The sequence below is a fragment of the Pan troglodytes genome, chromosome 14 (genome assembly GCF_028858775.2).
Source record: "Pan troglodytes isolate AG18354 chromosome 14, NHGRI_mPanTro3-v2.0_pri, whole genome shotgun sequence".
NCBI lineage: Eukaryota > Metazoa > Chordata > Mammalia > Primates > Hominidae > Pan > Pan troglodytes.
Genome location: NC_072412.2, coordinates 40,026,354 through 40,053,473, shown reverse-complemented (window position 1 = coordinate 40,053,473; position 27,120 = coordinate 40,026,354). Strand labels below are relative to the sequence as shown.

At 38.3% G+C, this 27,120-nt stretch overlaps 1 protein-coding gene across 11 annotated transcripts in view; it reads left to right on the top strand.

Moving 5' to 3' along the window:
• The window catches only part of ELF1 (E74 like ETS transcription factor 1), a 126,561-nt gene extending 100,924 nt beyond the window's left edge, over positions 1-25,637 (top strand). For 8 of the 11 annotated variants that reach the window (XM_024348533.3, XM_016925226.4, XM_063792471.1 and 5 more), the window contains 7 exons: positions 1,818-1,998; positions 6,252-6,359; positions 7,714-7,881; positions 13,778-13,861; positions 14,559-14,751; positions 16,332-16,781; positions 23,638-25,637. In XM_024348533.3, the coding sequence (XP_024204301.1) occupies positions 1,818-1,998; positions 6,252-6,359; positions 7,714-7,881; positions 13,778-13,861; positions 14,559-14,751; positions 16,332-16,781; positions 23,638-24,241 (1,788 nt within the window). In that variant the 3' untranslated portion in view covers positions 24,242-25,637. The remainder of the gene's footprint in view (positions 1-1,817; positions 1,999-6,251; positions 6,360-7,713; positions 7,882-13,777; positions 13,862-14,558; positions 14,752-16,331; positions 16,782-23,637) is intronic. The other 3 variants (XM_063792476.1, XM_016925227.4, XM_063792475.1) reach the window with 1 other exon arrangement.
• The last annotated feature ends 1,483 nt before the right edge of the window (positions 25,638-27,120 follow it).

Below are 27,120 nucleotides of genomic sequence, written 5' to 3'. Positions count from 1 at the left end.
AAATTTACATAGTTTTGAGTTATCTTCCCACAAGATACGTATTAGTAACTTGATAATAGAGAAACCTGGTAGATACTACCTTAACTAAGTGATCAAAATTAATCTAGGCATGGAGGCATGCACTTGTAGTCCCTGCTATTTGGGAGGCAGAGGCGGGAGGATCACTTGAACCCAGGAGTTCGAGTCCAGCCTGGGCAACAGAGCAAGACCCTGTCTCAATAGTATGAACATAAATATATATTAAAAATTAATATCCCCAGGAATGGGGGGACAAATAGGTATTTTGGACCCCCTGACATGATGTATTTGAAAGGACATAACATTATTTCTTTGGTATTCCTACCAAAAATGCAAACTGAATCTAATCATAAGGAAATATACAAACCCAAATTGGTAGACATTCTACAAAACAGATGACCTGTACTCTTCAAAAGTGTCAAGGTTGTGAAAGACAAAGAGCAAAGAACTTCTCAGATTAAAGGAAAAGAAATTGTTCCAGGTTAAAGGAGTTATTAAGAAACATGATATTTACTAAAGGAAACCTATAACCAAAAAAGATTTTTTTTTTAACTTTTTAAAAGGACATTAGTGGGACAATTAGGAATTTGGATAATGTCTAAAGATTAGATAATAGTATTGTATTAATGTTATTTTCCTAGTTTTGATAATTATGCTGTCTTTATATTAGATAGTATTTTTATATTTAGGAAATTAACACAAAGTAGGATGAAGAAGCAATATGTCTAACACTTTCAAACACATCAGAAAACAATATAGGTAGAGAATGATAAATAGATGTTGTTAAATGTTAGAACTGAGGGAATATAGGTTGTATGGGAATTATTTGTGCTGTTTTTGCAACTTTTATAAGTGCGATTATCTCAAAATGATAAAGGAAGTAGTAGCTTAATGAGGTTTGCCGCTATTTAACTGAGTTTTTAGTAGGTTGTTAAAAACCCTCTCTGGGTCAGTTTCCTCATCTATAAAATGAGGTAGCTGACTTACATTAAATTGTATGGGTCCTTTCCATTCTAAAATTCTGTGATATTATAACTAGACATTAGGAGTAATAATTTATACTCTTAATATAGCCATACTTGAAAATAACAATAATAGAAAATGAGGGTTAATTTTCCCACTTAAGTCAAAAGCTGTTGTTAAAACACGGCCTTTGTGCCAAGCGACAGTGTAATATTAAGCTCACAGATTTTTTTGTTTTGCCAAAAAAACTTTTATTGAGATTTTATTCAATTAACATTTTATTTTTATGTCACTTCTTGGTTCATGCTTATGCATTAATGGCATCTTATTATTATTATTTATTTATTTATTTATTTTGAGACGGAGCCTCACTCTGTCACCCAGGCTGGAGTGCAGTGGTGCAATCTCGGCTCACTGCAACCTCCGCCTCCCAGGTTCAAGTGATTCTCCTGCCTCAGCCTCCCTAGTAGCTGAGACTACAGGTGCGTGCCACCGTGCCCAGCTAATTTTTGTATTTTTAGTAGAGATGGGGTTTCACCATGTTAGCCAGGATGGTCTTGATTTCCTGACCCTGGTGATCTGCCCACCTCGGCCTCCCAGAGTGCTGGGATTACAGGTGTGAGTCACCACGCCCGGCCTTCATTTTTAAATTTTAATGCCATTATTTGGTTGTAATAGATACAAATTACCTAATGCCTAGAAAGATTGTAGAGATACAGCCTGATGATCTAAAAATTAAATTGATGGCTAGTATAAAATAGTTTTGAGCAGTATTTAACAAAAGCAAAACTGTGTTAATCCTTTGTTTTCATTTTCCTCTCCCTAACCCTTCCCAGCTTGGTGATCCAGCTATTTTTCCTGCTGTAATTGTGGAACATGTTCCTGGTGCTGATATTCTCAATAGTTATGCCGGTCTAGCCTGTGTGGAAGAGCCCAATGACATGATTACTGAGAGTTCACTGGATGTTGCTGAAGAAGAAATCATAGACGATGATGATGATGACATCACCCTTACAGGTACGTGTGTCTCCATCCAGTAGGACCTTGCTGCCCCACAGCTTTAGGCAGTGTCCTAATCCTGAGGATGTGGGGGCATAAAACGCCCCTAACTTGGTTTTAAACTGTATTATCTTCAGAAACTACAGCCCTACATGGAGAAGAAAATTACATTTTCTGTTTCATCTGCTGGATTTAGTACTGTTTTGTCATCTCCCATTTCTCCTTTCCTAAATATATTGAGATGAATGTGACAAAATAAGAGGCATTTAAAAGGAACCAAACCTACTCAATTCATCAAGTCTTCACTGAGCAGTTTTTTTTTTTTAAAGAGATGGGGTCTTACTGTATTGCCCAGCCTAGACTTGGACTCCTGGGCTAAAGTGATGCTCCTGCCTTAGCCTCCTGAGTAACTGGGACAACAGTCATGCACCACCCCACCCAGCTCACTGAGTACTTTCTTATATGCCTTCCTCCATATTCCTGTGAACAAAATGAGTTGTTTTGTAGGGAAAGAGAGAGGAATGTTCTTTTCTTACCACTGCCACAGGAAGCAAAATGGTGGGCCATGACCCAAATGTATGATAAGGTCCTGGGATTTATAGATTTCTTTTCTGGTTCAGTCAGAACTAGTAAGATATTTTAAACTTGAAGATTAGGCTACATAAATGTGAGATTGTAGTAATAATACTTTCATCACTTAGAAATTGGTACATGCTTTCTCTTTTTGTTCATTTACATTCATATATCTTGGCCAGGGATGTTGTGGATATTTGAGAAAACTGTTTGGAAGCAAATATTTGCATCTTTATTCGTAAAAGAAAGTTTATCAGAAATAGGCATGATGAGGTATATCTGTAGATTTCATAGTGGCAAGTACTGGGGCTGCCTTGTTCTCAGCTTTACCTTAGCATGTAGCACAATGCCTTAGAACTGAATAGTAAGTCTAAAGGCGGGTTCTGATCTATTTAGGAAGTTAACATATGATACAGTAATGTTTTAAATCTGGGGAAAGGTAGAATGACTGTATCCATCTGGTGGGGGAGAGGCCCCACTGTTAACATTGGTTGTCAATACCTCATCTTTGTGTTGTCCTCTGTTTTAGTCACTTCTCACATTGCTATAAAGAACTACCTGAGACTGGGTAATACTTATAAAGAAAAGAAGTTTAATTGGCTCATGGTTCTGCAGGCTGTACAGGAAGCATGGCTGGGGAGACCTCAGGAAACTTACAATCATGGTGGAAGGCGAAGGGGAAGCAGGCACATCCTACATGGCTGGAGCAGGAGGAACAGAAGGCAGGGTGGTAGGGGGTGCTACACACTTTCAAACCACCAGATCTCATGAGAACTCATTCACTGTCACAAGAACAGTAAGGGGAAAATCCATCTCCACGATCCAGTCACCTCCCACCAGGCCCCTCCTCCAACATTGGGGTTTACAATTCAACATGAGATTTGGAGCGGGGACAAATCCAAGCCATATCACTCCCTTTTTTTTAACAAAGCATTTTTTGCATGTATTCACGTTTTTTGTTCAGAACAAACCAATAAAAGTTTTTTGTTGAATCTAGAGTTACTTTTCCCTTACCAGTAAGGGAATTGGACTAATCAGGTTAGAAGTTTCTATTCATTGCTGTCTGATCTGTTTGTGTAACAGAATAAACACCACTATGCATGTATCTGGGCTTGTAGTTAGTGGGGGTTTAGCAGTGTATTCTGATATAACTTTTAAAGCCTTAGGGTAAGGCTACAGTCTTTGTAAGTTGAGGACCAATGTCTTTCCGGAAGGAGTGTTTCTTCCTAGTTCTAGTCATCAGGGAAGGCAGTAGTTCTCAGAGAGGAAACCAGATTCTCTGTTTGTGTTTTTTCTTCCCTTTCCCTTACCTCCCAACTTACCAAAGCTTTGTTTAACTCTTCCATCCTTTTCTGAGCAATGTCATGAAAAAGGGAAGAACCTTGTAATCTTCGTTATTCCACAGTGGGGGTGACGGGGAGCCTTTGAGAAGCTCTAGGGGAAGAAAGAGATAAGGATAGGACATTTTTGTTGTTACACGTGTTAGGTGGCACTTCAGATGATGTGTTAGTTTGCTAGGACTGCCATAAGAAAGTACCACAGACTGAGTGGCTCAAATGAGAAATTTATTTTCTCACAGTTCTGGAAGCTAGAAGTCTGAGATCAAGATATTGGTAGAGTTAATTCCTTCTGAGGCTTCTTTCTGGACTTATAGGTGACTTGTCTTCCAGTGTCTTCACATGGTCTTGCGTTTTGTACCTGCCAGTGTTCATATTTCATCTTAGAGGGACACTAACCATATTGGATTAGGGCCTACACTAATAACCTCATTTTAACTCAGTTATCTCTTTAAAGACATTCTGAGGTACTGGGGGTTAGCATGTCAACATAGAATTTTGGGGGATACCATTCAGCCTATAATAGATGATATTAAAGAATTACTGTGGGCCGGGCACGGTGGCTGACACTTGTAATCCCAGCACTTTGGGAGGCCGAGGCGGGCAGATCACCTGAGGTCAGGAGTTCAAGACCAGCCTGACCAACATGGAGAAATCCCGTCTCTACTGAAAATACAGAATTAGCTGGGCATGGTGGCACATGCCTGTATTCCCAGCTACTCAAGAGGCTGAGGCAGGAGAATCGCTTGAATCTGGGAGGCAGAGGTTGCGGTGAGCCAAGATCACACCATTGCACTCCAGCCTGGGCAACAAGATTGAAACTTTGTCTCAAAAAAAAAAAAAAAAAAAAGAATTATTGTTAGTATATTTAAGATATGATAGTAGTATTGTGTTAGACATCTTTTAGATACACATACTAAAGTATTTAGAGATAAAATATGGTATCTTAGATTCCTTCAAAATAATCCTGTACAGAGTGTAAGGACTTGAGGGCAGTGAGTAGGGTATGGATGAAAGAAGATTGGCCATTTGGTGATAATAGTTGAAGCTGGGCATGGGCACATGGGGATTCATTATATATACTATACTCCACGATTTTTATTTTGTTTAAAATTTTCATAATAAAAATATTTGAACAGATGCAGTGGCTCACACCTGTAATCCCAGAACTTTGGGAGGCCAAGGAGGGAGGATCACTTGAGCCCAGGAATTCAAGGCCAGTGAGCAACATAGCGGGACCCTGTCTCTAAAAAAGTTTTAAAAATTAGCTGGGCATGGTGGCCTGAGACTGTAGTCCTGTCTACTCGGGAGGCTGAGGTGGTAGGATTGCTTGAGCCTAGGAGTTTATGGTTGCAGTGAGCTATAATTGAGCCACTGCACTCTAGCCTGGGAGACAGGGTAAGACCTTGTCTCAAAAAAAAAAAAAAAAAAAGCAAAACCAAAAAGATTTAATGATTTTATGAAATTTGAGGCTTAGATTATATTTTGAGCTGTCATCAAAATACATAAATTTTTTTTTAGTCTTGCCAAAAAAAATTAAAGTTGAATTTCATCAAGCCTCCAGATATGACTACTCAGTTAGAGGGGGTATAGAAAAACATGTTAAGCTACACAATAGGCATAGAGTTGGCAAAATCCAAACTATGGGAAATTCTACATGAATAAACAGCCTGATTTCTTCAACAAATAAATTGCAAAGTAAAAAAAGCTAGACAGATGAATGGCAACTCAGAAATGTAAAGAAAGTTAAGAAATGTATCAGTCCATTGCAATATGCAGACTTAATTTGATTTAAGCAAAAAACTGTCTTGTCTTTCCTTGCACTGCCACCATTTATGATTTTTTTAACACAATTGAACATTTGAATGCTGGTTGGCTATTTAATATTAAGGAAATATTGATTTTTTAATGTAATAGTTTCTGTTTGTTTTTTTTTTTAAGACAGAGTCTCACTCTGTCACCCAGACTGGAGTGCAGTGGTTTAGTCTCAGCTCACTGAAACCTCCACCTTCTGGGTTCAAGCGATTCTCCTATCTCACTCTCCTGAGTAGCTGGGACTACAGGTGCGTGCCACCACGCCCAGCTAATTTTTTGTATTTTTAGTAGAAACAGGGTTTCTCCATGTTGGCCATTCTCAGACTCCTGACCTCAAGAAATCTGCTTGCCTCAGCCTCCCAAAGTGCGGGATTACGGGAATGAGCCACTGCACCAGCCAGGTTTGGTATGATTTTGTGTGTTTATATATATATATAAACTAAAATATTAAATGATGTATTCTGGTTCTAGAGATAAGCGGTGTATGACTTTCAGAGTAACAGATGTCTCGTAGCTAATTTAATTTTCTCTTTAAATGTGTTGCAGTTGAAGCTTCTTGTCATGACGGGGATGAAACAATTGAAACTATTGAGGCTGCTGAGGCACTCCTCAATATGGATTCCCCTGGCCCTATGCTGGATGAAAAACGAATAAGTGAGTGGTTATGATTGTTTATGTTTATGTACTTTGTTAAGTTACTCTTGCCATCTTTCTTTATTAGTAAAATCAAGAGATTAGAAATGATGTTATATATTTTTTGTTACAATCACCTTTTAAGGTATAGTAGGAATTGAGGTGCCTTTGCAAAAATGTAGAGTTAAAGGTGACATTTTAATTTGAGAATGAAGCCTTTGGGAACAAAAAAATGTAATTTATTACTTACCAAATAGAAGATCATGCAGAATTTCTTCTCTTAACATATTGATGAGAGTATTAGGGTATCAAGGGCCCAAATGATTATAATTTAGTCATCTCTGTAGTTATCAGCAAATAGGCAACAATCTATTGAAAATTTTACTGACACATCATGGCATAAAATTCACTGCCACATTATTGATCTGCTTTAAAATTCCTGTTCTCCTTTGGGCTTTTCTGACAAGCAATCAAATTCATAAAGTAAATTATTGCTAAATCAGTCTAAAATGTTTATTCAATATTTGCTATATTCACAGCAGCAATAATTAGGCAATAACATGAGATACAAATGAGCAGATACTGTTCCTTTCCTCAAGCTTACAGTTTAATTTTGAAGACAGTTACTTATGTAAATAACTACAAAGCCAAGAATAAAGGCCACAAGAGTGATAGCGAATTGCTCTAGTAGCAGTGGGTATTCTAGCTGAGAATATCAGAGACTGGCGTCATTGAAGGAGTATTCTGACCTGGGCTGTAAATGACAAGCTTTTAATAGGTAGAAGAGACATGAAAGGTCATTCAAGCTGGAGGGAATGGAGTTAAAGATACAAGACACAGATCTGTTAAAAAAAAAATGAATGAAATCTTTGAGATCAAGATGTTTTGGTGTGGTTGAAGTGTAAGCTTCATGGTGGGTGGGAAATGAGATTGGAAAGGTAGGTTTGGAACTAGATTACAGAAGCTTTGTAAGGCATGCTATAGAGATGGGTTGTGATTTTTTTTTGTTTGTGTTTTGTTTTTCCTATGAACTATGGAAAGATATGTCAGTTTTGTTTTTTATTCCCCTAATTTTATGGTCAGGTCAGACTTAGGTTTCAGAAAATAACTCTCACAGCAATGTGAATAATCAAGAGGAGAGATGAGACAGACTGGTGATAGGAAGTCAAGTAAGAAAGACATTGAAATAGCTCGCTGTGCCTGGACTGGTTTAGGGTATTTGATTTTGGGAAGGGGAACTTAAAAGCAGGAATAGATTTCAAGATTTTATTTCTACTTTAATCTTCTAGTCATAATAGAAACAAGAAATTTCCTCAATCGTTTTTTAACTTATAATACACAGTGGACTATAATTAGTTGATTTTATTTTCATTAGATAATAATATATTTAGTTCACCTGAAGATGACATGGTTGTTGCCCCAGTCACCCATGTGTCCGTCACATTAGATGGGATTCCTGAAGTGATGGAAACACAGCAGGTGCAAGAAAAATATGCAGACTCACCGGGAGCCTCATCACCAGAACAGCCTAAGAGGAAAAAAGGTAGGTGGGTTACTTTGTTTAGGGCACATAGTCAAGTCTTGGTGTGAAATCTAGATATCATTTTTATTCTACATAGTTCTTTCCTACTGCAGTTAAAACTTATGTAAGAGAAACATTGAAGGCACAAAATGGAAATTACGAGGTATTTCTTGGCCAGGCACGGAGATTCATGCCTGTAATCCCAGCACTTTAGGGGGCCGAGGCAGGAAGATTGCTTGAGGCCAGGAGTTTGAGACCAGCCTGGGCAACAAAGCAAGACCTCATCTCTACAAAAAATTTTAAGAATTAGCTGGGCACGGTAGGCACCTGTAGTCCTAGATACTTGGGAGGCCAAGGTGGAGGATCCCTTGAGCTCAGGAGTTACAGGTTTCAGCGAGCTAAGATCATGCCACTGCACTCCAGCCTGGGCAACAGAGTGAGACCCTATCTCTAAGAAATAAAATAAAATAAAAATAAATAAATAAGAAAAAGAGGTATTTCTTCATAGTAGAATCATTTCTTTTAAAAAATTAAAGTATTGGGCCAGGTGCGGTGGCTCATGCCTTTAATCCCAGCACTTTGGGAGGTGGGGGTGGGTGGATAACCTGAGGTCAGGAGTTTGAGACCAGCCTGGCCAATAAGGTGAAACCCCGTCTCTACTAAAAATACGAAAATTAGCCAGGTATGTTGACAGGTGCCTGTAATGCCAGCTACTTGGGAAGCTGAGGCAGGAGAATCACTTGAACCCAGGAAGTGGAGGTTACAGTGAGCTGAGACCACAACATTGACTCTAGCCTGGGCAACAAGAGCGAAACTCCATCTCAAAAAAATAATGATAATAATTAAATTATTTTATACTTTTAAAAAGTTTGGTCTATCTTACAGAAAAGGGATTTTCCAACTTTTTAAAGCCTCAAATTTTTATCTAAACCCTTTTATCCTTGGGTAAGGTCTAGTCAGCTTCCTTCCCAGGGGTTATTGTTTGAAAGCCTCCAGTCTGTACCAGTGATTCCAGTATAAGACTCCAGTTGGAAAAATACAATGGGTTGGAAATCAGCAGGTAAGTAACTGAAGAGGAGTATTTTAGGATGTGTTGAGTGGGAATTTTTAACTTTTTGCCAATTAGGACCACACTTGCATTCTAAAGTCTGACACCTTTTCCATTTTATTGCCTTCTGATTCTACTCATGCTTGCTTAGTATTTTGAGTATAATGTCTTGATTAATAGCATCACCACCCACCCAGTAACCTAAGTTCATGTGAAAGTCAGGGAAATTCCAAGAGCTGAAAATGAAGAGGAAAATAAAAATAGTAAACATGAACCGACACTGCAGCAGCTCAGAAGGGCTGAGAAGGATATGCCAAGGGGCTCTGGTTTTATTGTCCGTGTTGAGGCAGAAGCTTAGGTCTTGGGCTACGCAAGATGGGGTATCGGACAGAGACCTCAGCATGTAACTGGGACCCTTGAAGGGATATACCCTCTTGGGGGAAAGAAATCCACCCATTGGCACAGACAGATGTCAAGGAAGCTTGGGTCCCATTCAGCCAGGCCTCTGAGTGGAGAAATTCTGGTTTAATTTCTTTTGGGTAAATACTTAGTAGTGGAATGGCTGGATCACATGTTAAGTGGACATTAAATATTTTTCAGAAACACAAACTGCTTTCCAAAAAATTTTTTCTCCATGTATTAAGGTGGGGCAGTCATAGGACTTGCCTCATTTATTTCCTGTCTCTCAGGGATCACTGGCTTTTGTTGACCGATGTCCAATTTCTTCAGTACCATTGTTTCATACCTTTTTTTCTGTGTTTTTAATTGTTTCAGGTGGGAAGATAAATCCATGTTCTGTTATTCCATCTTGACTAGAAGAGGAAGTTCCCACCTAGTCTTTTTTAATAGCCTTATTCTTTGACCATGTTTTTTGTTCTTTTGCTTTAAAAACTCTAATCATACTATGTAAAGTTTCTATTTAATAATTCTGTTATGTGTGATTCTTAGAGAACTAATCCTAGGGTTTCCTAGTCTACTGCTTCTCACTTAGAAAGTGTCTTCCTCATGTATTCTGTGATACCAAAATGTGAGTTCACCTTCAACGGGGCTTTATCTGAGGAAATCTTGTATGGCCTAGGTTGAATGTATAACCCACCTGAGCAATTCTATAAGAGCTTCTGCCTGGTGCCCCATAGTTATTACAGTCCTGGGGCTACATCTGTGTTAATTACTTGGCTGGCAATTCCTAATGTTAGTGGTAGTTTAAAATCTAGTTGTAAACCCAGGTTAAGACAGGCCCAGGATTAACTATGTTTATAGAAAAATTTGTACATAAATGGCTGATCTCAACTCACTGCATCCTCCACCTCTTGGGTTCAGGTGATTCTCCTGCCTCTGCCTCCCAGGTAGCTGGGATTAAAGGCATGTGCCACCACACCTGGCTGATTTTTGTATTTTTAGTAGAGATGAGGTTTCACCATGTTGGCCAGGCTGGTCTTGAACTCCTGACCTCAAGTGGTCCACCGCCTCGACCTCCCAAGTGCTGGGATTACATGGATGAGCCACCCTGCCTGGCCATTTATGTACAAATTTTTCTTAAATATGTAGTATTTGTTTACCCAGTCAGCAGTTAATGGGATTTGGGTTGTTTCTAGTTTGGGGCAACTGCAAATAATGCTGCTAAGAACATTTGTGTATCTTTTTTTTTTTTTTGAGATGGAGTCTCGTTCTCTCACCCAGGCTGGAGTGCAGTGGCACTTTTATCAACACAGTAAAAATACCACTCAACAATAAAACAATATACGATTGGTACATTCAACAAAAATGGATGAATCTCTCAAAATAATTGTGCTAAAAGAGGGAAGCCAGAAGAAAAAATATGTTTCTACAGTTTACCCCCAAACAATGTGGGGGTTAGGGCCGTCAGCCTCTGCAGCCAAAAATCCATGTAAAACTACAGGCGAGCCCCACCATACCCAGCTAATTTTTAATTTTTATTTTTGTAGAGGTGGGTCTCACTATGTTGCCTAGCTTGGTCTTAAACTTCTAGGCTCAAGCATTCCTCCTGGTTTGGCCTTCCCAAATGCTGGGATTACAGGTGTGAGCCACCATGCCTGGCCAAAGGTCTTCATGCTTGTTGTGTTTATGTTGGCTAGGCTGAGGAGGGAGGAGGAAGAAAAGGGTTTGGTCTTGCTGTCTCAGGAGTAGCAGAGGTGGAAGAGATGGAGGAAGTGGAAGGGGAGGCAGGAGACACAGGCACACTTGATGTAACTTTATTGAAAAAAGATCCCTATATAAGTGGGCCTGTGCAGTTCAAAGCTGTGTTTTGTTTGAGGGTCAGTTTTATTTTTATATAAAGCTCTAGAAACTACCAACTAATCTATAATGACAGGAAACAGATGAGTGGTTGCCTGTGGATTGGGCAGGGTGAGGAAGGGCGAGATGTAAGGATTACAAAGGGGCACAAAGTACTTTTGGGGTGATGAATATATTCATTGTTTTGAATGTAGTGGTGGTGTTAGTATACATAGTCAAAACTTGTCAAATTGTAAACATCAAACATATGTAGTTTATTATATGTCAGTTATACCTCAGTAAAGCTGCTTAAAAAATAAAAGGCTAATATCCTACTTAATGTTGAAAAACTATTGGTATGATAAAGAACCAAATGGAATTTATAGAAATAAGAAATGAAATTGGGCCATGCTCAGTGGCTCATGCTTGTAATCCCAGCACTTTATGGGAGTCTGAGGCGGGCAGACATCCTGAGGTCGGAAATTCGAGAGCAACATGGTGAAACGCAATCTCTGCTAAAAATATGGAAAAAAATTAGCCAGGCATGGTGGTACGTGCCTGTAATCCCAGCTACTTGGGAGGCTGAGGCACGAGAATCGCTTGAACCCAGGAGGCGGAGGTTGCAGTGAGCCAAGATCGCACCACTGCACTCCAGCCTGAGCGACAGAGCGAGACTGTGTCTCAAAAACAAAAAAATGAAATGAAATTGAAAACATCATGTGTGGATTAAAACATAGACTAGTCACTGCTTAAGAAAGAATTAGTAAACTCCAGTAAATTTAGTGTGGATTAAAAAATATGAAACAGTTACAGACATGGAGAATTAAATGAAAAGGTCTACATGTTTAATCAAAGTTCCAGAAACAGAGAATATAAAAAGTGAGGAAGAGACAATATTCAAGAGATAGTGACTAAGAATTTTCCAGAATCACATTAATCCTCAGCATTGTGAATCCTGAGTAGTTCAGCTACAATAAATCTAGGCCTAAATGCATTGTTGGTAAAAATGCAGAACACCAAAGACCTCTCTTCAAGTTCTCCCCACTCAAAAAAAAAAAAAAAAAAGAAGCCAACCGGGGAGAAACTACATTACTTCAAGAGGATTGATTTTTTTTTTTAGATTGGCAGTTTAGAAGCTCTCAGTAGAGGCTGGAAGAATTAGACATCTTCAAAGGGCTGAGAAGAAACCACTGCCAAACAAAAATTCTATATCTAACCAAGCTGTAATTCACCTGAAGCTTTGTACATTACCACCTTGAATGATTAGGAAGATGTTGGAGAGGATGGATACTGGGTTGGGAGTTTTTACTGGCAGCGTCTGTTGTGACTAAAGCTAGTGGAGGAAAGTAGTGGAAATAAAGACGGTATCTATTTTTTTTAAGCTGGTATATATTAATAGCATAAAATAAGGTGGAGGTTACTGAAGTCTTGGCTTCTAATACTGGTTGTCATGAACACAGCCAGAAGAATCTGTCTCATGAAGGGTTCTCTGCAGATGTCTCCAGTGATGAAAGTCGAGATACTTGGCTGACTAGCATACATTTGGCAGTCTTAAGAGACTGAAGAGCGGGCTTTTTGACACTTTTCTCCCTTCCTTTCATTCACCCAAATGACTTCAGAAGTGTTTTCCTATTCCATTTCTGGGGATAAATTGTCACTGACCTTGTGATTTTTTTTTTTTAGCTGTAAAATTCTGCTTTTCTAAATTATTGCCCTACCCTGTGTTATATTTACCTGTAATTCACCACAGTAATCTAAACCAGAGCGGCAGCCTCAAGGATGTTTGGGTAGGAGGTAGTAATTCTTCATTGTTTCTCACATATAGAATGGTAGTATGTTCAGACAGCATGATCATGATCTCAACCTAAATACAAGGCAGTGGCGCTACTAGGCCATGGTTCTAGATACTTGGCAAAAGAAGATCACAAATACGGCTTTAGAATGGTTTATCGACCCCACTCTGAGGCTATTGGGATGGACTTATTTAGACATTGATGGTGGGTAAGGTAACTATGAAGTTTGTTGTGAATTGAAAGGTACAGAAAAACGAGATGTTTTTAGAAATACACAGGAGGATAGCATTTAACTATGTGGTTCACCAAAATTTTGCCTCACATATTTTCTGTATTTCTAGAGTTTGGGAAGTTTCTTATACTTGAGAACTAACTGTATACAGAAATTATTTAATAGAGAAAAAAGCTAAAAATCCACTTCTCCTACCTTAAAAAGCTTGTAATAATCAATAGGCAGACAAAACTGTATGGCTTATTTTTGGAGCCCACGTTCTACCAATGTCAAGAGCATTCTCCAAAAGTTTAAGAAAGCACTACCAGTATGGGTACTTCAAAGGCAAGCTATAGTAATTTAAATTAACTTCATTTTTACAGATATAAACTGAGGTGTCAAAGGTATCATTTCTTACATAAGTGTGTTTATGGTTTAACCTGCATTAATGTCCAAGTTTTATTAAAGTTGTTTTCCTTTTAGTAAACAGCATTTTAAGAGACCTGTAAATGTGACCCATGTATAAAAACATTTGGCACTTGAAATTTAGGTAAATGACAAAATAGCTGAATTGTCCATTTTCTCTCACTTTTGAAGGCAAATATTTATGCAGAGCTGTTTTTATTTCAGGAAGAAAAACTAAACCACCACGACCAGATTCCCCAGCCACTACGCCAAATATATCTGTGAAGAAGAAAAACAAAGATGGAAAGGGTACTACTGTGTAATACTTATAGGTCAAATAACACTCAGATTGCTTTATAGTGCCTACCTATTATAACTAGAAACCACCAGCTTTCTTGATATACTGCAGTGGATCTTATTGCTGCCACATGCTTATTAGATACATTTGCCAAATTCTTAAAACTGATAGTAAAGTAGACCAAGAAACTCGTTTGAGTGATTTTCACTTACCTGTCAAAATAATCTATTCTTTTCATTTAATAAAGAGACTCTTGGAAGAATTTAACCAGGTTAGATTTTCAGTTCATAGACCCTTTAATATGTTGTCTTGAAATTCAAGCATTTGTATAACTGTTGCCCAAATTTGAAGAAAACTGTTATGGCCGACCTGCTGGCTCTAATCTAAAGAGAACTACTGTTGAGAGAGTTCACAAAGAGACAGAAAAAAATTATCTCAAAGTACTTTCTCCTAAATCATCACAAGTCTTATGACAAGATTGCTTTGTTCACATATTTTATATGGGACTCATAAAAAGATCTTTATTAGATGCTAAAAATTATGACCATTATATCACCCATACTAACTAAATTATGTCACCAATACTAACTGAATTATGTAATATTTTTGTATAAATATAAATGGCACTTCTAAGACTTTTAGTTGTCTTTTTTGAGGTTCTTTTAAATGAAATTTTGGTCATTTAGAAAGAAATTGTTTTTGTTTCAGGAAACACAATTTATCTTTGGGAGTTTTTACTGGCACTGCTCCAGGACAAGGCTACTTGTCCTAAATACATCAAGTGGACCCAGCGAGAGAAAGGCATTTTTAAATTGGTGGATTCTAAAGCAGTGTCCAGGTTGTGGGGGAAGCACAAAAACAAACCTGATATGAATTATGAGACCATGGGAAGAGCACTCAGGTATGCGAAGTTTTGGTATTTTATTGTGTTAAGAATATCATTTTCTAAATCATAAAAAAAAATATTAAGCTTAAGTTCAGCAAAGCACCAATAGTGGTAATGCAAATACATAATAAGAGGGTACATTTTCAGTCAGGTGCGGTGGCTCATGCCTGTAATCCCAACACTTAGGGAGGCTGAGGCTGGTAGATTGCTTGAGTCCAGGAGTTTAAGACCAGCCTGGGCAACATGGCAAAACCCTGTCTCTACTAAAAATACAAAAAATTAGCCAGGCGTGGTGGTGTGCACCTGTGGTCCCAGCTACTCGGCAGGCTGAGGTGGGGTAATCACATGAGCCCGGGAGGTTGAGGCTGCAGTGATCCAGATTGTACTACTGAACTCCAGCTTGGGCAACTGGAGTGAGACCCTGTCTCAGAAAAAAAGAGGGTGCATTCTCAAACATGAATTGCAAGTATAATATGTTAGTTATTATAGTAGAATAAATCAGTGCTTCAGGAGTACTACTAGACATAAGAATTTTGAACAAGAGTAACATTCTTAAGCTCACTTTTAGTTCGTTTTTCAGTGATTCTGTCATTTATTCTTCAAGATACGCATGTATTTGAGAAAGATGTATTGGAAATAAGAACGATCTGAATGACTTTTAGGGGATAGACAGATATAGGCATAAAATTTAGCAGTCTTAAACTAAAACTCTCTAATTACAGTTTTTGGGTTTTTTTTTAACATACACTTTTTAAGTTCTTGATTTTGTTAAAATAGATGACAAAAGTTGGATCACTTCTATTGCATATGGTTAAATTTTATACACAAAAGTCAATCAAATTTACTGAATCAAATTTAAACTGATACATTTGCCAATTTAAATTTATTGAATCAAATTTAAACTGATAAAATTTGCCTAGTAGGAACATTTCTAGAAAGCTGTGGAGGAGAAACAATTTCTTGAGGCTTTTGGTAGTTTTGATTATCCTGGCAGGTTGGCAGAGGGGGGCTGAGTGTGGTGGCTCGCTTCTATAATCCCAGCATTTTGGGAGTCTGAGAAGGAAGGATCGTTTCAGCCTGGGAGTTCCAGATCAGCCTGGGCAACATAGCAAAACCCAGTCTCTGCCAAAAAATGCAAAAATTAGCCACGTGTGGTAGCATGCGCCTGTGGTCCCAGCTACTTAGGAGGCTGACGTGGAAAGATTGCTTAAGGCCAGGAGTTCAAGGCTGCAGTGAGCTGTGATCATGCCACTGCACTCCAGCCTGGGCAACAGAGCAAGACTCTGTCTCCAAATAAATAAGTAAATAAGTTAGCAGAAAGAGGAAGAAAAGTGAAAGACCAGAAGATTCCACATAGTTTATCAACAGTCCCCCAATCAGCATTAGTTTTATATTTAGTTGGTAATAAGAACTTATCTCTATCTGTGCATAAATGTATGTTTATCTTATATAAAATAACAGCCCTTTATTTAGAAATTCTTTTCTCATTAGTTTGATTCCAACTTTAAAGTTTTGTTTATGATTAGGGAAATTTGATTTTGTTGAATATTTTAATTGATGTTTGATTGATTGATGAAATTGTCTGCTTTGAATAGGTACTATTACCAAAGGGGTATTCTGGCAAAAGTGGAAGGTCAGCGCTTGGTGTATCAGTTTAAAGAAATGCCAAAAGATCTTATATATATAAATGATGAGGATCCAAGTTCCAGCATAGAGTCTTCAGATCCATCGCTATCTTCATCAGCCACTTCAAATAGGAATCAAACCAGCCGGTCGAGAGTATCTTCAAGTCCAGGGGTAAAAGGAGGAGCCACTACAGTTCTAAAACCAGGGAATTCTAAAGCTGCAAAACCCAAAGATCCTGTGGAAGTTGCACAACCATCAGAAGTTTTGAGGACAGTGCAGCCCACGCAGTCTCCATATCCTACCCAGCTCTTCCGGACTGTTCATGTAGTACAGCCAGTACAGGCTGTCCCAGAGGGAGAAGCAGCTAGAACCAGTACCATGCAGGATGAAACATTAAATTCTTCTGTTCAGAGTATTAGGTGAGAAAACCAAACTACTGATGCTTATCACTTCAATATGTTTCTGACCAGAGACATTATTTGTTAAGTGGGTCAAGATTGAGAAATGAAAATAAAAGTATAAAGATTTCAAGCTAGAATTCTTGGTTACCAGATTTTTCAGGAGCAGTTAATATTATGTCAGTCCTCTCATTATGCCACTGGTCCCTTTATTTACATTTTGACATTACTGGCATTATTCTGTCAAATACTATACCTTTGTATAACTGGATTGATCCATATAAGAAATTATCTAGATGTGAGAAAATCCAGGATTTCAAATCTTTATTCAGGCCAAGTCAGAAGCTTCAAAAATTCAACATAAATTGACATATTAGGACATTGAGAGTGCATAGAGTTCCAAGCAATAAATGTTATTCCTTGGAAGATCCTATCTTCGAACAATTCTAAAGTTCAAATAGGAAAGGAGGCCAAGAATCTAAGGTCCTCTTTTAGAGTGGCAGAAGTTGAAAAAGTAAGTTTTTTTTTTTTTTCTCAGTTAAATCAGATTTGCCTCAGAGCCCCAGGATAAGATGCTAAACAACAAATTGACTGAGAGAATCTGTCTGCCTTAGACTGATCTTCTGCAGAAATTTGGGACTAGTCTCAGCTGATTTAGAATGGGAGTATGGGAGGAAGGCAGAAAATTATATGGATATTTGTAGCATTTTTCTGTTTATACTGTCATGAATTTCTAGAACATGAACTATAGTAAAATCTAGCAGCCCTTTCAAAGCCAATAAAAATTATTATTTGATTACTTTAGCAAACTTCAGTCTTACATTTTTATATTCTAGAATATAAATGTGGAGGTTTTGCTCAGTTGATCTTGGAGTAAGGTAACATTACCTAGAATCAAGGCAGACTTAGATGATTCAGTATTCTTTGTATAGACAATTTAAAATGTTTGACCTTGTGAAAATATTCTCTTAAATCTTCACTTGATTTGCAAGGAGTACAAAGATGACCTTTACATTTTTAATTGGATGCTACATCTTTAACTGTTATTAAAGGAGTATATCTTGAGTAGCCCTTATCCAAAATGCCTGGGACCAGAAATATTTTGGATTTAGAATTGTTTCAGATTTTGAATCGTTGCATTATACTTACCCGGCACAGCATCCCAAATCCAAAAATCTGAGATCCAAAATGCTCCCGTGAGCATTTCCTTTGAGCATCTTATTGGTGCTCAAAAAGTTTCATATTTTAGATTTCAGATTTCCAGATTTGGGATGCTCAGGTGGGTGCTTATTTAACTCTTACTGTCTGTATTCTCCCCTTAATGTTTTATATTTCCCTAGGCCCTGTGGGTTACAGGTGATGACTGGGTGTCTGGTTGGGAGTGTGTGGTTCCTCCCATTGGTTTCTAGGCTGTTTGTTGTTTGTATTTGTGTTGATAGGAGACCTACAGTGGCCACAGCTGATTCCATGGAATTTTTTAAGCATCTGTATTCAAAATATTCTTTTTAGACTGTGAGAATAAAACCAAAACAAAAAACTCTAGCTTTGAAAGATACTAAATTGTAGATATTATAGAGTAGGTTTTTGTTTTGTTTTGTTTTTTTGAGACAAAGTCTAGCTAGCTTTGTTGCCTAGGCTGGAGTGTAATGACACCATCATAGCTCACTGCATCCTACTTCCAGGACTCAAGCAGTCCTCTCACCTCAGCCTTCCTCATAGCTGGGACTACAGGCATGTCCAGCTAATTTTTTAATTTTTTGTAGAAATGGGGTTTTACTTTGTTGGTCTTGAACCAAGACCAACCAAGCGATCCTACCACCTTGGCCTCCTGAAGTGCTGGGATTATAAGTGTGAGCCACTGCATCTGGCCTAGAATGGGTTTTTATTAGGACAAGTTCTGGTTTTGTTATTTCTTATATTTTTTGTTTGCGTTTTTGTAATTACCCAACCTTTTACTATGGAAAATTTCAAAGTATGGAAAAATTCAGCTAGTACTATGAACACTTATTTACTATCCACCTAAATTCACAAATTGATAGCATTTTGCATTATTTGTTTTCTCTTTATTTATACCTTTTTTTCTCTTTGACTATATCTTTCTTGATTTTTGATGACTTATTAATAAAATCAGAGGCTTTTAACTTTTTTCCCTGTGGTTGAGAGAAGATGGAATGTATATGATTATATATATAATTAGATAAATTATTAATATAACAACAAGAGCTAACACAGAGCACTCTTTGTATTTCATACACTTTACATATAGTGAGGCATAGAATCCTCATAGCTCAATGAAGAATAGATAATATCCCCGTTTTATAGATGTGGAAACTGAAGCAAGGAGAGACCAGGGAACTTGGTCACATGTAGCAGATGGTGGAGATAGTATTTTAATGCTAGCTGTTTAGCTGCAAGCATTGAAGTTAATGACTTGCTACACTGCCTACCGATTTACATAAATCACAGGAATTGTCAGTTATTTACAGTAAAACAGCAACATCTTAATTTTGTCCTTCACTCATTTCTTTTTATTTCATGTGATTGCATGTATCTATGTTGATTCAGTTAAGCTTTTCTTAATTGGTGTACAGTATATATGCTCAGTTTTTACAAATTTACAAAAAGAAGCCAGTTTGATTCTGGCTTCATGGTAGTCAAAGAAACAACAACAGAAATAAACTGCTGGTAAACTATTTTCTGAAAATTGCCCCTTGGTAAACATTGGAGACCATTTTACCTAGCATAACTTTTATTTATCCAAGCATTAATAATTTTTCTTAGGATCTTTTAAATAAATTATCCTGGCCAGGTGCAGTGCCTCACACCTGTAATCCCAACACTTTGGGAGGCCGAGGCGGGTGGATCACCTGAGGTCGGGAGTTTGAAACCAGCCTGGCCAATATGGCAAAACCCCGTCTCTACTAAAAATACAAAAATTAGCTGGGTATGGTGGCAGGCACCTGTAATCCTAGCTACTCAGGAGGCTGAGGCAGGAGAATAACTTGAACCCAGGAGGGGCAGAGGTTGCAGTGAGCCAACATTGCATCACTGCACTCCAGCCGGGGCTACAGAGTGAGACCCCGTCTCAAGTAAATAAATAAATAAATAAATAAACAAACAAACCTGTGAAAATGTATAATGTGTAGGTTATCCTAAAAGCATATAGAAGCTGGGCGCGGTGGCTCATGCCTGTAATCCCAGCACTGTGGGAGGCCGAGGCGGGTGAATCACGAGGTCAGGAGTTCGAGACCAGCCTTCCCAACATGGTGAAAACCCGACTCTACTAAAAATACAAAAAATTAGCTAGGCGTAGTGGCGGGCGCCTGTAATCCCAGCTACTTGGGAGGCTGAGGCAGAAGAATCGCTTGAACCTGGGAGGCAGAGGTTGCAGTGAGCTGAGATGGCGCCACTGCACTCCGGCCCAAGTGACAGGGTGAGACTCTGTCTCAAAAAAAATTTTCAGCTCTTCAGCCTTGCTAATTATTAGATATGAAATTGAATCACGTTAATTATTTTGAGTCTGTTTCCTTATCTGTAAAGCACAGATGATAATATTTAACCTTCCACTTGGCTGTGACAATTAAATGACACCTGACACCTGAGTAGATCCTCAACAAATGCTAAATGTTATATGGTCTGTGTTAGTTTCAGAAATTTTGATAAATTGTAAATTACCAATATTTTTCCAGTTGTTTACAAGCAGCTTAGGAGATTTTTAAAAAGTAGTCAGCTGTAATAGAATCTGTATTACATAATACAACCAGACGCAACTGACAGTTTAATCATTAACTAAGAAGAAAGTAATTCTGTGGTTGGCAAAGACTTAATAATATTTTATTTAATCTCTGAATTTGTATTCTTGAAAATTGTTTTAGAATTTGTTCCAATAAGCCAATATATTTGCATCGTAGATGGTATAGATAAGTATATGCATTTTCTGACAGATGGCAGTCAGGTGTCTCAAGAAAAGAACTTTTTTTTTTTGAGACTGAGTCTCCCTCTGTAGCCCAGGCTGGAGTGCAGTGGCACGATCTCGCTCACACTGCTCCCTTCACCTCCCAGCTCCTGGTTCAAGCAGTTCTCCTGCCTCAGCCTCCCGAGTAGCTGGGATTATAGGCACGTGCCACCATGCCCAGCTAATTTTTTTTTTTCTTTTTTTCTTTTTTTTTTTGAGACGGAGTCTTGCTCTGTCAACCAGGCTGGAGTGCAGTGGCGCGATCTCGGCTCACTGCAGGCTCCGCCTCCCAGGTTCACGCCATTCTCCTGCCTCAGCCTCCCCAGCAGCTGGGACTACAGGCGCCCGCCACCACACCCGACTATGTCCAGCTAATTTTTGTATTTTTAATAGAGATGGGGTTTCACCATGTTGACGAGGCTGTCTTGAACTCTGTACCTCGTGATCCACCCACCTTGGACTCCCAAAGTGCTGGGATTACAGGCATGAGCCACTGTGCCCGGCCAAGAAAAGGACATCTTTTTCTAATTTAAACAGAAGCAGCAAAGTCCTAGTGGTAGCCCTGATTAGCAATATGGAAAATTTCCAAGTACATTATTGCTTGTGTCATACCTTACAGAAGGAAAGAAGAATGAGAGAGGCATATATTAGAGAGTTGTAACTGCCTATTGTTTAAGGATAGAATAATAAATACTCATCTTTAGTATTTACTAAAGATGAAGTTGCTCAGGACTTAAGTGGCGGCAGTCTGTTGTAATGGTAAGGCGGCACATCGGCTCTGCAGTCAGATGGCCTCTCTTCTTCTCTAACTGGTCACCTTATGCAAGCTGTTGCAACCTGTTTGTGCATCATGTTTTCGTATGTAAGATGGGGATAATATTTGTAGGGTGGCAAGGTTATACATATTATAAGGTTATGCATATTGATGTAATCTTTGTGCTAACTATATGCCAAGTACTATTTTATGTAAACTCTTGTCATGGGAAGCCCTTAGGCCTTTTTTATTTAAAAATGGTATCTGGGCTGGGCACGATGGCTCACGTGATGCCAATGATGTCAGGAGTTCAAGAACAGCCTGGCCAACGTGGTGAAACCCTGTTCCTACTAAAAATACAAAAAAATTAGCCAGGCATGGTGGCGGGTGCCTATAATCCCAGCTACTCAGGAGGCTGAGGCAGAGAATTGCTTGAACCTGGAAGGTGGAGGTTGCAGTGAGCTGAGATCGCACCACTGCACTCCAGCCTGGGCAACAGAGCGAGACTCCATCTCAAAAAAAAAAAAAAATGGTATCTGGCTATAGCGTCAGGTACTGTACCCAGGCTCCCATCTCACCCCAGATTTCCCTGAATCAAATGGGCAAGAGAACTTGGGTGGCCATCTAGTTTGGTAATCTGTATCCTGCATGAATGGGCGGGCTCTAGTCATCCTGTGTCTTTATTCCCACTTCTTTTGAATGTGTCCTGAATTGCTCTGGGTCTTTGTTTCATCTTTCCACCAAGCCAATTTGTTTTTCTCCTCCACTATTTTATTTCTCATATGTGAGAAACAGACTGCATAACTAACTTTCAAAATGCAGCTTTAATAATCTAGTGGTAATATTTAACGCTTGGTTTACGGAGACTAGTCTAGCTGTCAGCTGTTTGAAATAGCAAGTATCTTTCATTGAATAACTTTACAGAATTCAAAGGAAACAGTTGACATCCAGATGCTGAGATTTTTCAACAGCATTTGTTTTATACTATATTAACAATAACCTTAACTATAAATTTCAGAGCTGTGAACTTTTTAAATTAGATTGACTCATAATATCATTTATGTAACTTTCTCTTCAATGAGTGGGATTAACAACCTACATAAACTAGATTTTGCATTAAAGGATTTTATGTTAAACTGTAGCTTTATGACCAAAATTTGTGAAAATTATTTGAACCTGGAAAACTGCTAAAACAGGCTTCTATGTATTTTTCCAAAGCTTAGCCATATTTTCTCTACCAGTCCAAGAGCCCTGACAGGTTAATTATAATCATGGCTTGTTTCATCTAAATATGACATGAAATGTGAGCTATTAAAATTCTAAGAATTCTGTCATATGGTTAAGACTGAGGTAGGTTTTTTGTTTAGGTTAATTAAGCACTTCTCCCTTTATATGTAAAAACAGGTTGAATACAATTATATGAATTTTGGTAATTATTGTGGATGAGCATGTTGGTAACATTATCTCTCAAATATTAAAATAGCAGGCCGGGCACAGTGGCTCATGCCTATAATCCCAGCACTTTGGGAGGCCGAGGCGGGTGGATCACCTGAGGTCAGGACTTTGAGACCAGCCTGACCAACATAGAAAACCCCATCTCAATTAAAAATACAAAAATTAGCTGGGCGTGGTGGCACGTGACTATAATCCCAGCTACTCGGGAGGCTGACAGGAGAATGGCTTGAACCCAGGAGGCGGAGGTTACAGTGAGCCAAGATCACGCCACTGTACTCCAGCCTGGGCAACAAGAGTGAAACTCCATCTAAAAAAAAAAAAAAAGGCAGGAATGAATCAAACAGATTTGCTTTTAAATTCCTAATTTTAAGAAGCTCATGCAAACTTCTTGCTAAGCATTTTAACACCCTCCTCCTTCCTCAACAAAATTAGCTCCTCATTTGTGTTAATGTGGCCCCATGTACAGACCTTTCTTCCATAGCACTCAGCAGATGGTATCATAGTTAATGGCCTGAGAGTTTTGTGTTAGGCATCTCTGTATGTAGTGTTTAATACAAAGTCTGGCATGATATTGGTCATGCTCTGTTGAAAATATGGGAAGCAGCATTTTGAAACACATAACCGGTATTTTGTAAAATGACTTGTCAAGTGTTAAAGTTTTAAATGATGTAGAATATGCTAATTATTTCACTTTAATTTCATCATCTCAATAGGACTATACAGGCTCCAACCCAAGTTCCAGTGGTTGTGTCTCCTAGGAATCAGCAGTTGCATACAGTAACACTCCAAACAGTGCCACTCACAACAGTTATAGCCAGCACAGATCCATCAGCAGGTACTGGATCTCAGAAGTTTATTTTACAAGCCATTCCATCATCACAGCCCATGACAGTACTGAAAGAAAATGTCATGCTGCAGTCACAAAAGGCGGGCTCTCCTCCTTCAATTGTCTTGGGCCCTGCCCAGGTTCAGCAGGTCCTTACTAGCAATGTTCAGACCATTTGCAATGGAACCGTCAGTGTGGCTTCCTCTGCATCCTTCAGTGCTACTGCACCTGTGGTGACCTTTTCTCCTCGCAGTTCACAGCTGGTTGCTCACCCACCTGGCACTGTAATCACTTCAGTTATCAAAACTCAAGAAACAAAAACTCTTACACAGGAAGTAGAGAAAAAGGAATCTGAAGATCATTTGAAAGAGAACACTGAGAAAACGGAACAGCAGCCACAGCCTTATGTGATGGTAGTGTCCAGTTCCAATGGATTTACTTCTCAGGTAGCTATGAAACAAAACGAACTGCTGGAACCCAACTCTTTTTAGTTAATATACCAAAGCTTATGAATAATTGTTTGTTAATTGAACATTTTCAATTATATGCAGACTGACTGATTCTAAGATAAATTCTAAGGAGGTTTCTAATTTTGTAATTGTTAAAAATAGAGTTAATTTTGACTTTGTTAGATGAGGGAGGAAAACTCAACTGTTTCTCTTTGTTATCTAAATGTTTCAGAATTCAATCATGAAGGAACAGGCATTTTACACTATGAAGACATTCTTTTGAGATTTTTATTTCAGTTGCTATATCATAAGCATTTTTAGAGTTTCTTTTCTAATTTTACATTGTATTAGATTTTCTGATTCTTTTGTAAATACAGAACTTAAATAGAAGGCAACAGGAAATTTATATAGGAACTATTTTCATTCCACTTGTGTAAGTTAAGTCTTGACTCTTTCAAATGCAAAAAACCTATTTTATGCTTTGTTAAAATTATGGTGTCACTTAGATTGACTTTAGTTGACTGCACTATATAATATAGAACTATGAATATGTAGAATAACATGAAAAATTGGAGGTGCTGGTGGTATGGCTGACCCTGTTTCAGAAGCAGGATAGTATAAAAGCATCAGCCTAAGAATGGCACTCCCACTAACTAGCTATGTAATCTTGACCTCTTTGGGCTTTAGTTCCTCTCATAAAAGGAAGAGATGTATTGGACTAGACTAGATGATCACCACTTTCTCTTCTAGTTCTAATTTTTTTAATTCTAATACCTATATTTTCAAGTTATGTCAATTAAATCATTATCAGGTTATTTCCTAATGTAAGAATAGCTAAAATGTTGCAGAGAAATAAGTGACCCAACAAAATTTATTCATCTATTATGGGTAAGATCTGCCATAAATTCTTCCTAAATAATTTGTTTACTAACTCTTTAGGCCACTGTGCTTTGCGGTCCATTAGTAAACTTGTGTTGCTAAGTGCTAAACAGAATACTGCTATTTTGAGAGAGTCAAGACTCTTTCTTAAGGGCCAAGAAAGCAACTTGAGCCTTGGGCTAATCTGGCTGAGTAGTCAGTTATAAAAGCATAATTGCTTTATATTTTGGATCATTTTTTACTGGGGGTGGACTTGGGGGGGGTTGCATACAAAGATAACATATATATCCAACTTTCTGAAATGAAATGTTTTTAGATTACTTTTTCAACTGTAAATAATGTACATTTAATGTCACAAGAAAAAATGTCTTCTGCAAATTTTCTAGTATAACAGAAATTTTTGTAGATGAAAAAAATCATTATGTTTAGAGGTCTAATGCTATGTTTTCATATTACAGAGTGAATTTGTATTTAAACAAAAATTTAAATTTTGGAATCCTCTAAACATTTTTGTATCTTTAATTGGTTTATTATTAAATAAATCATATAAAAATTCTCAGTGTCTGTTTTCAGGCAAAAGTTTCTTAAAGAATAAGTGTGCAGAGAATATTACTAGAACATTAGCATTACTTAATGTTTATAAATAAATTTCATTAGTCAGAATTGCAGAATATCATCCTTTCACTTTTCCTTTCTAGCAGGCCAAATGGCAATTTCTAAACATCACACAATGGATTACCAAGTTGTAAAAATTAGACAACAATAAAATATTCCCAGCAATAATATTAAACACACTTTTGTTTTGTTTTGTTTTTGAGACAGAGTCTTAGCTCTGTCACCCAGGCTGCAGTAAAGTGGCGTGACCTTGGCTCACTGCAACCTCCACCTCCCAGGTTCAAGCTTTTCTCCTGCCTCAGCCTCTCAAGTAGCTGGGATTACAGGTGCCCACCATCACACCCAGCTAATTTTTTGTGTTTTTAGTAGAGACAGGGTTTCACCATGTTGGCCAGGCTGGTCTTGAACTCCTGATCTCTGGTGATCTGCTCGCCTCGGCCTCCCAGAGTGCTGTGATTACAGGCGTAAGCCACCATGCCCCACCTAAGCACACTTTTGAAAACAAGTTTTCTAGTTAGATACTAGGTCAGTTAATAGTTAAACTTGGAAAACGTAGAAAAATTTTCTTATGAAAATTAAAATCTCTGTAATCCAATACCCCATATCCAGAAGTAACTTTCACTTACTCATTTTTTCATGTTTGTGAATATTCTTCCAAAATGTGATTTTAAAGGCTGTGTAATACTATATTAGTATACCAAAATCCAGTTAAATAAAACCTTTTTAACTAGATAAGTTAGTTTTATGGTTTTTTCACCACATAGATAGTGAATATCAGTGTCTTAGTTCATTTTCTTTGTTGCTGCTATAACAGAATACCTGAGACTGGGTAATTTATAACGAACAGAAATTGATTTGCCCACAGTTCTGGAGTCTGGGAAGTCCGATATCAATGCACCAGCAGGTTTGACGGTTCTCATTCCAAACAGTGCCTGAACACCGTGTCCTCTGGAGGGGAAGAAGGCTTCATCTTCAAATGGCAAAGACAGAAAAGCAAAGACAGCCCACTTCCACTTCCAAAAGACTTTTTATTTATTTATTTATAATTTTTTTTGAGACAGATTTTTGCTCTTGATGCCCAGGCTGGAGTGCAATGGCGTGATCTCAGCTCACCTCAACTTCCGTCTCCCAGGTTCAAGTGATTCTTCTACCTCAGCCTCCCAAGTAGCTGGGATTACAGGCATGTGCCACCACGCCCGGCTAATTTTCTATTTTTAGTAGAGGCGGGGTTTCTCCATGTTGGTCAAGCTGGTCTCGAACTCCCAACCTCAGGTGATCCGTCCGCCTCAGCCTCCCAAAGTGCTGGGATTACAGGCATGAGCCACTGCACCCAGCCAAGCCTTTTTATGAAGGCATTAAACCCATCCATGAAGGTGGAGCCCTCCTGGTCTAATCACTGCTTAAAGGCCCCACCTCCCAATACCTTT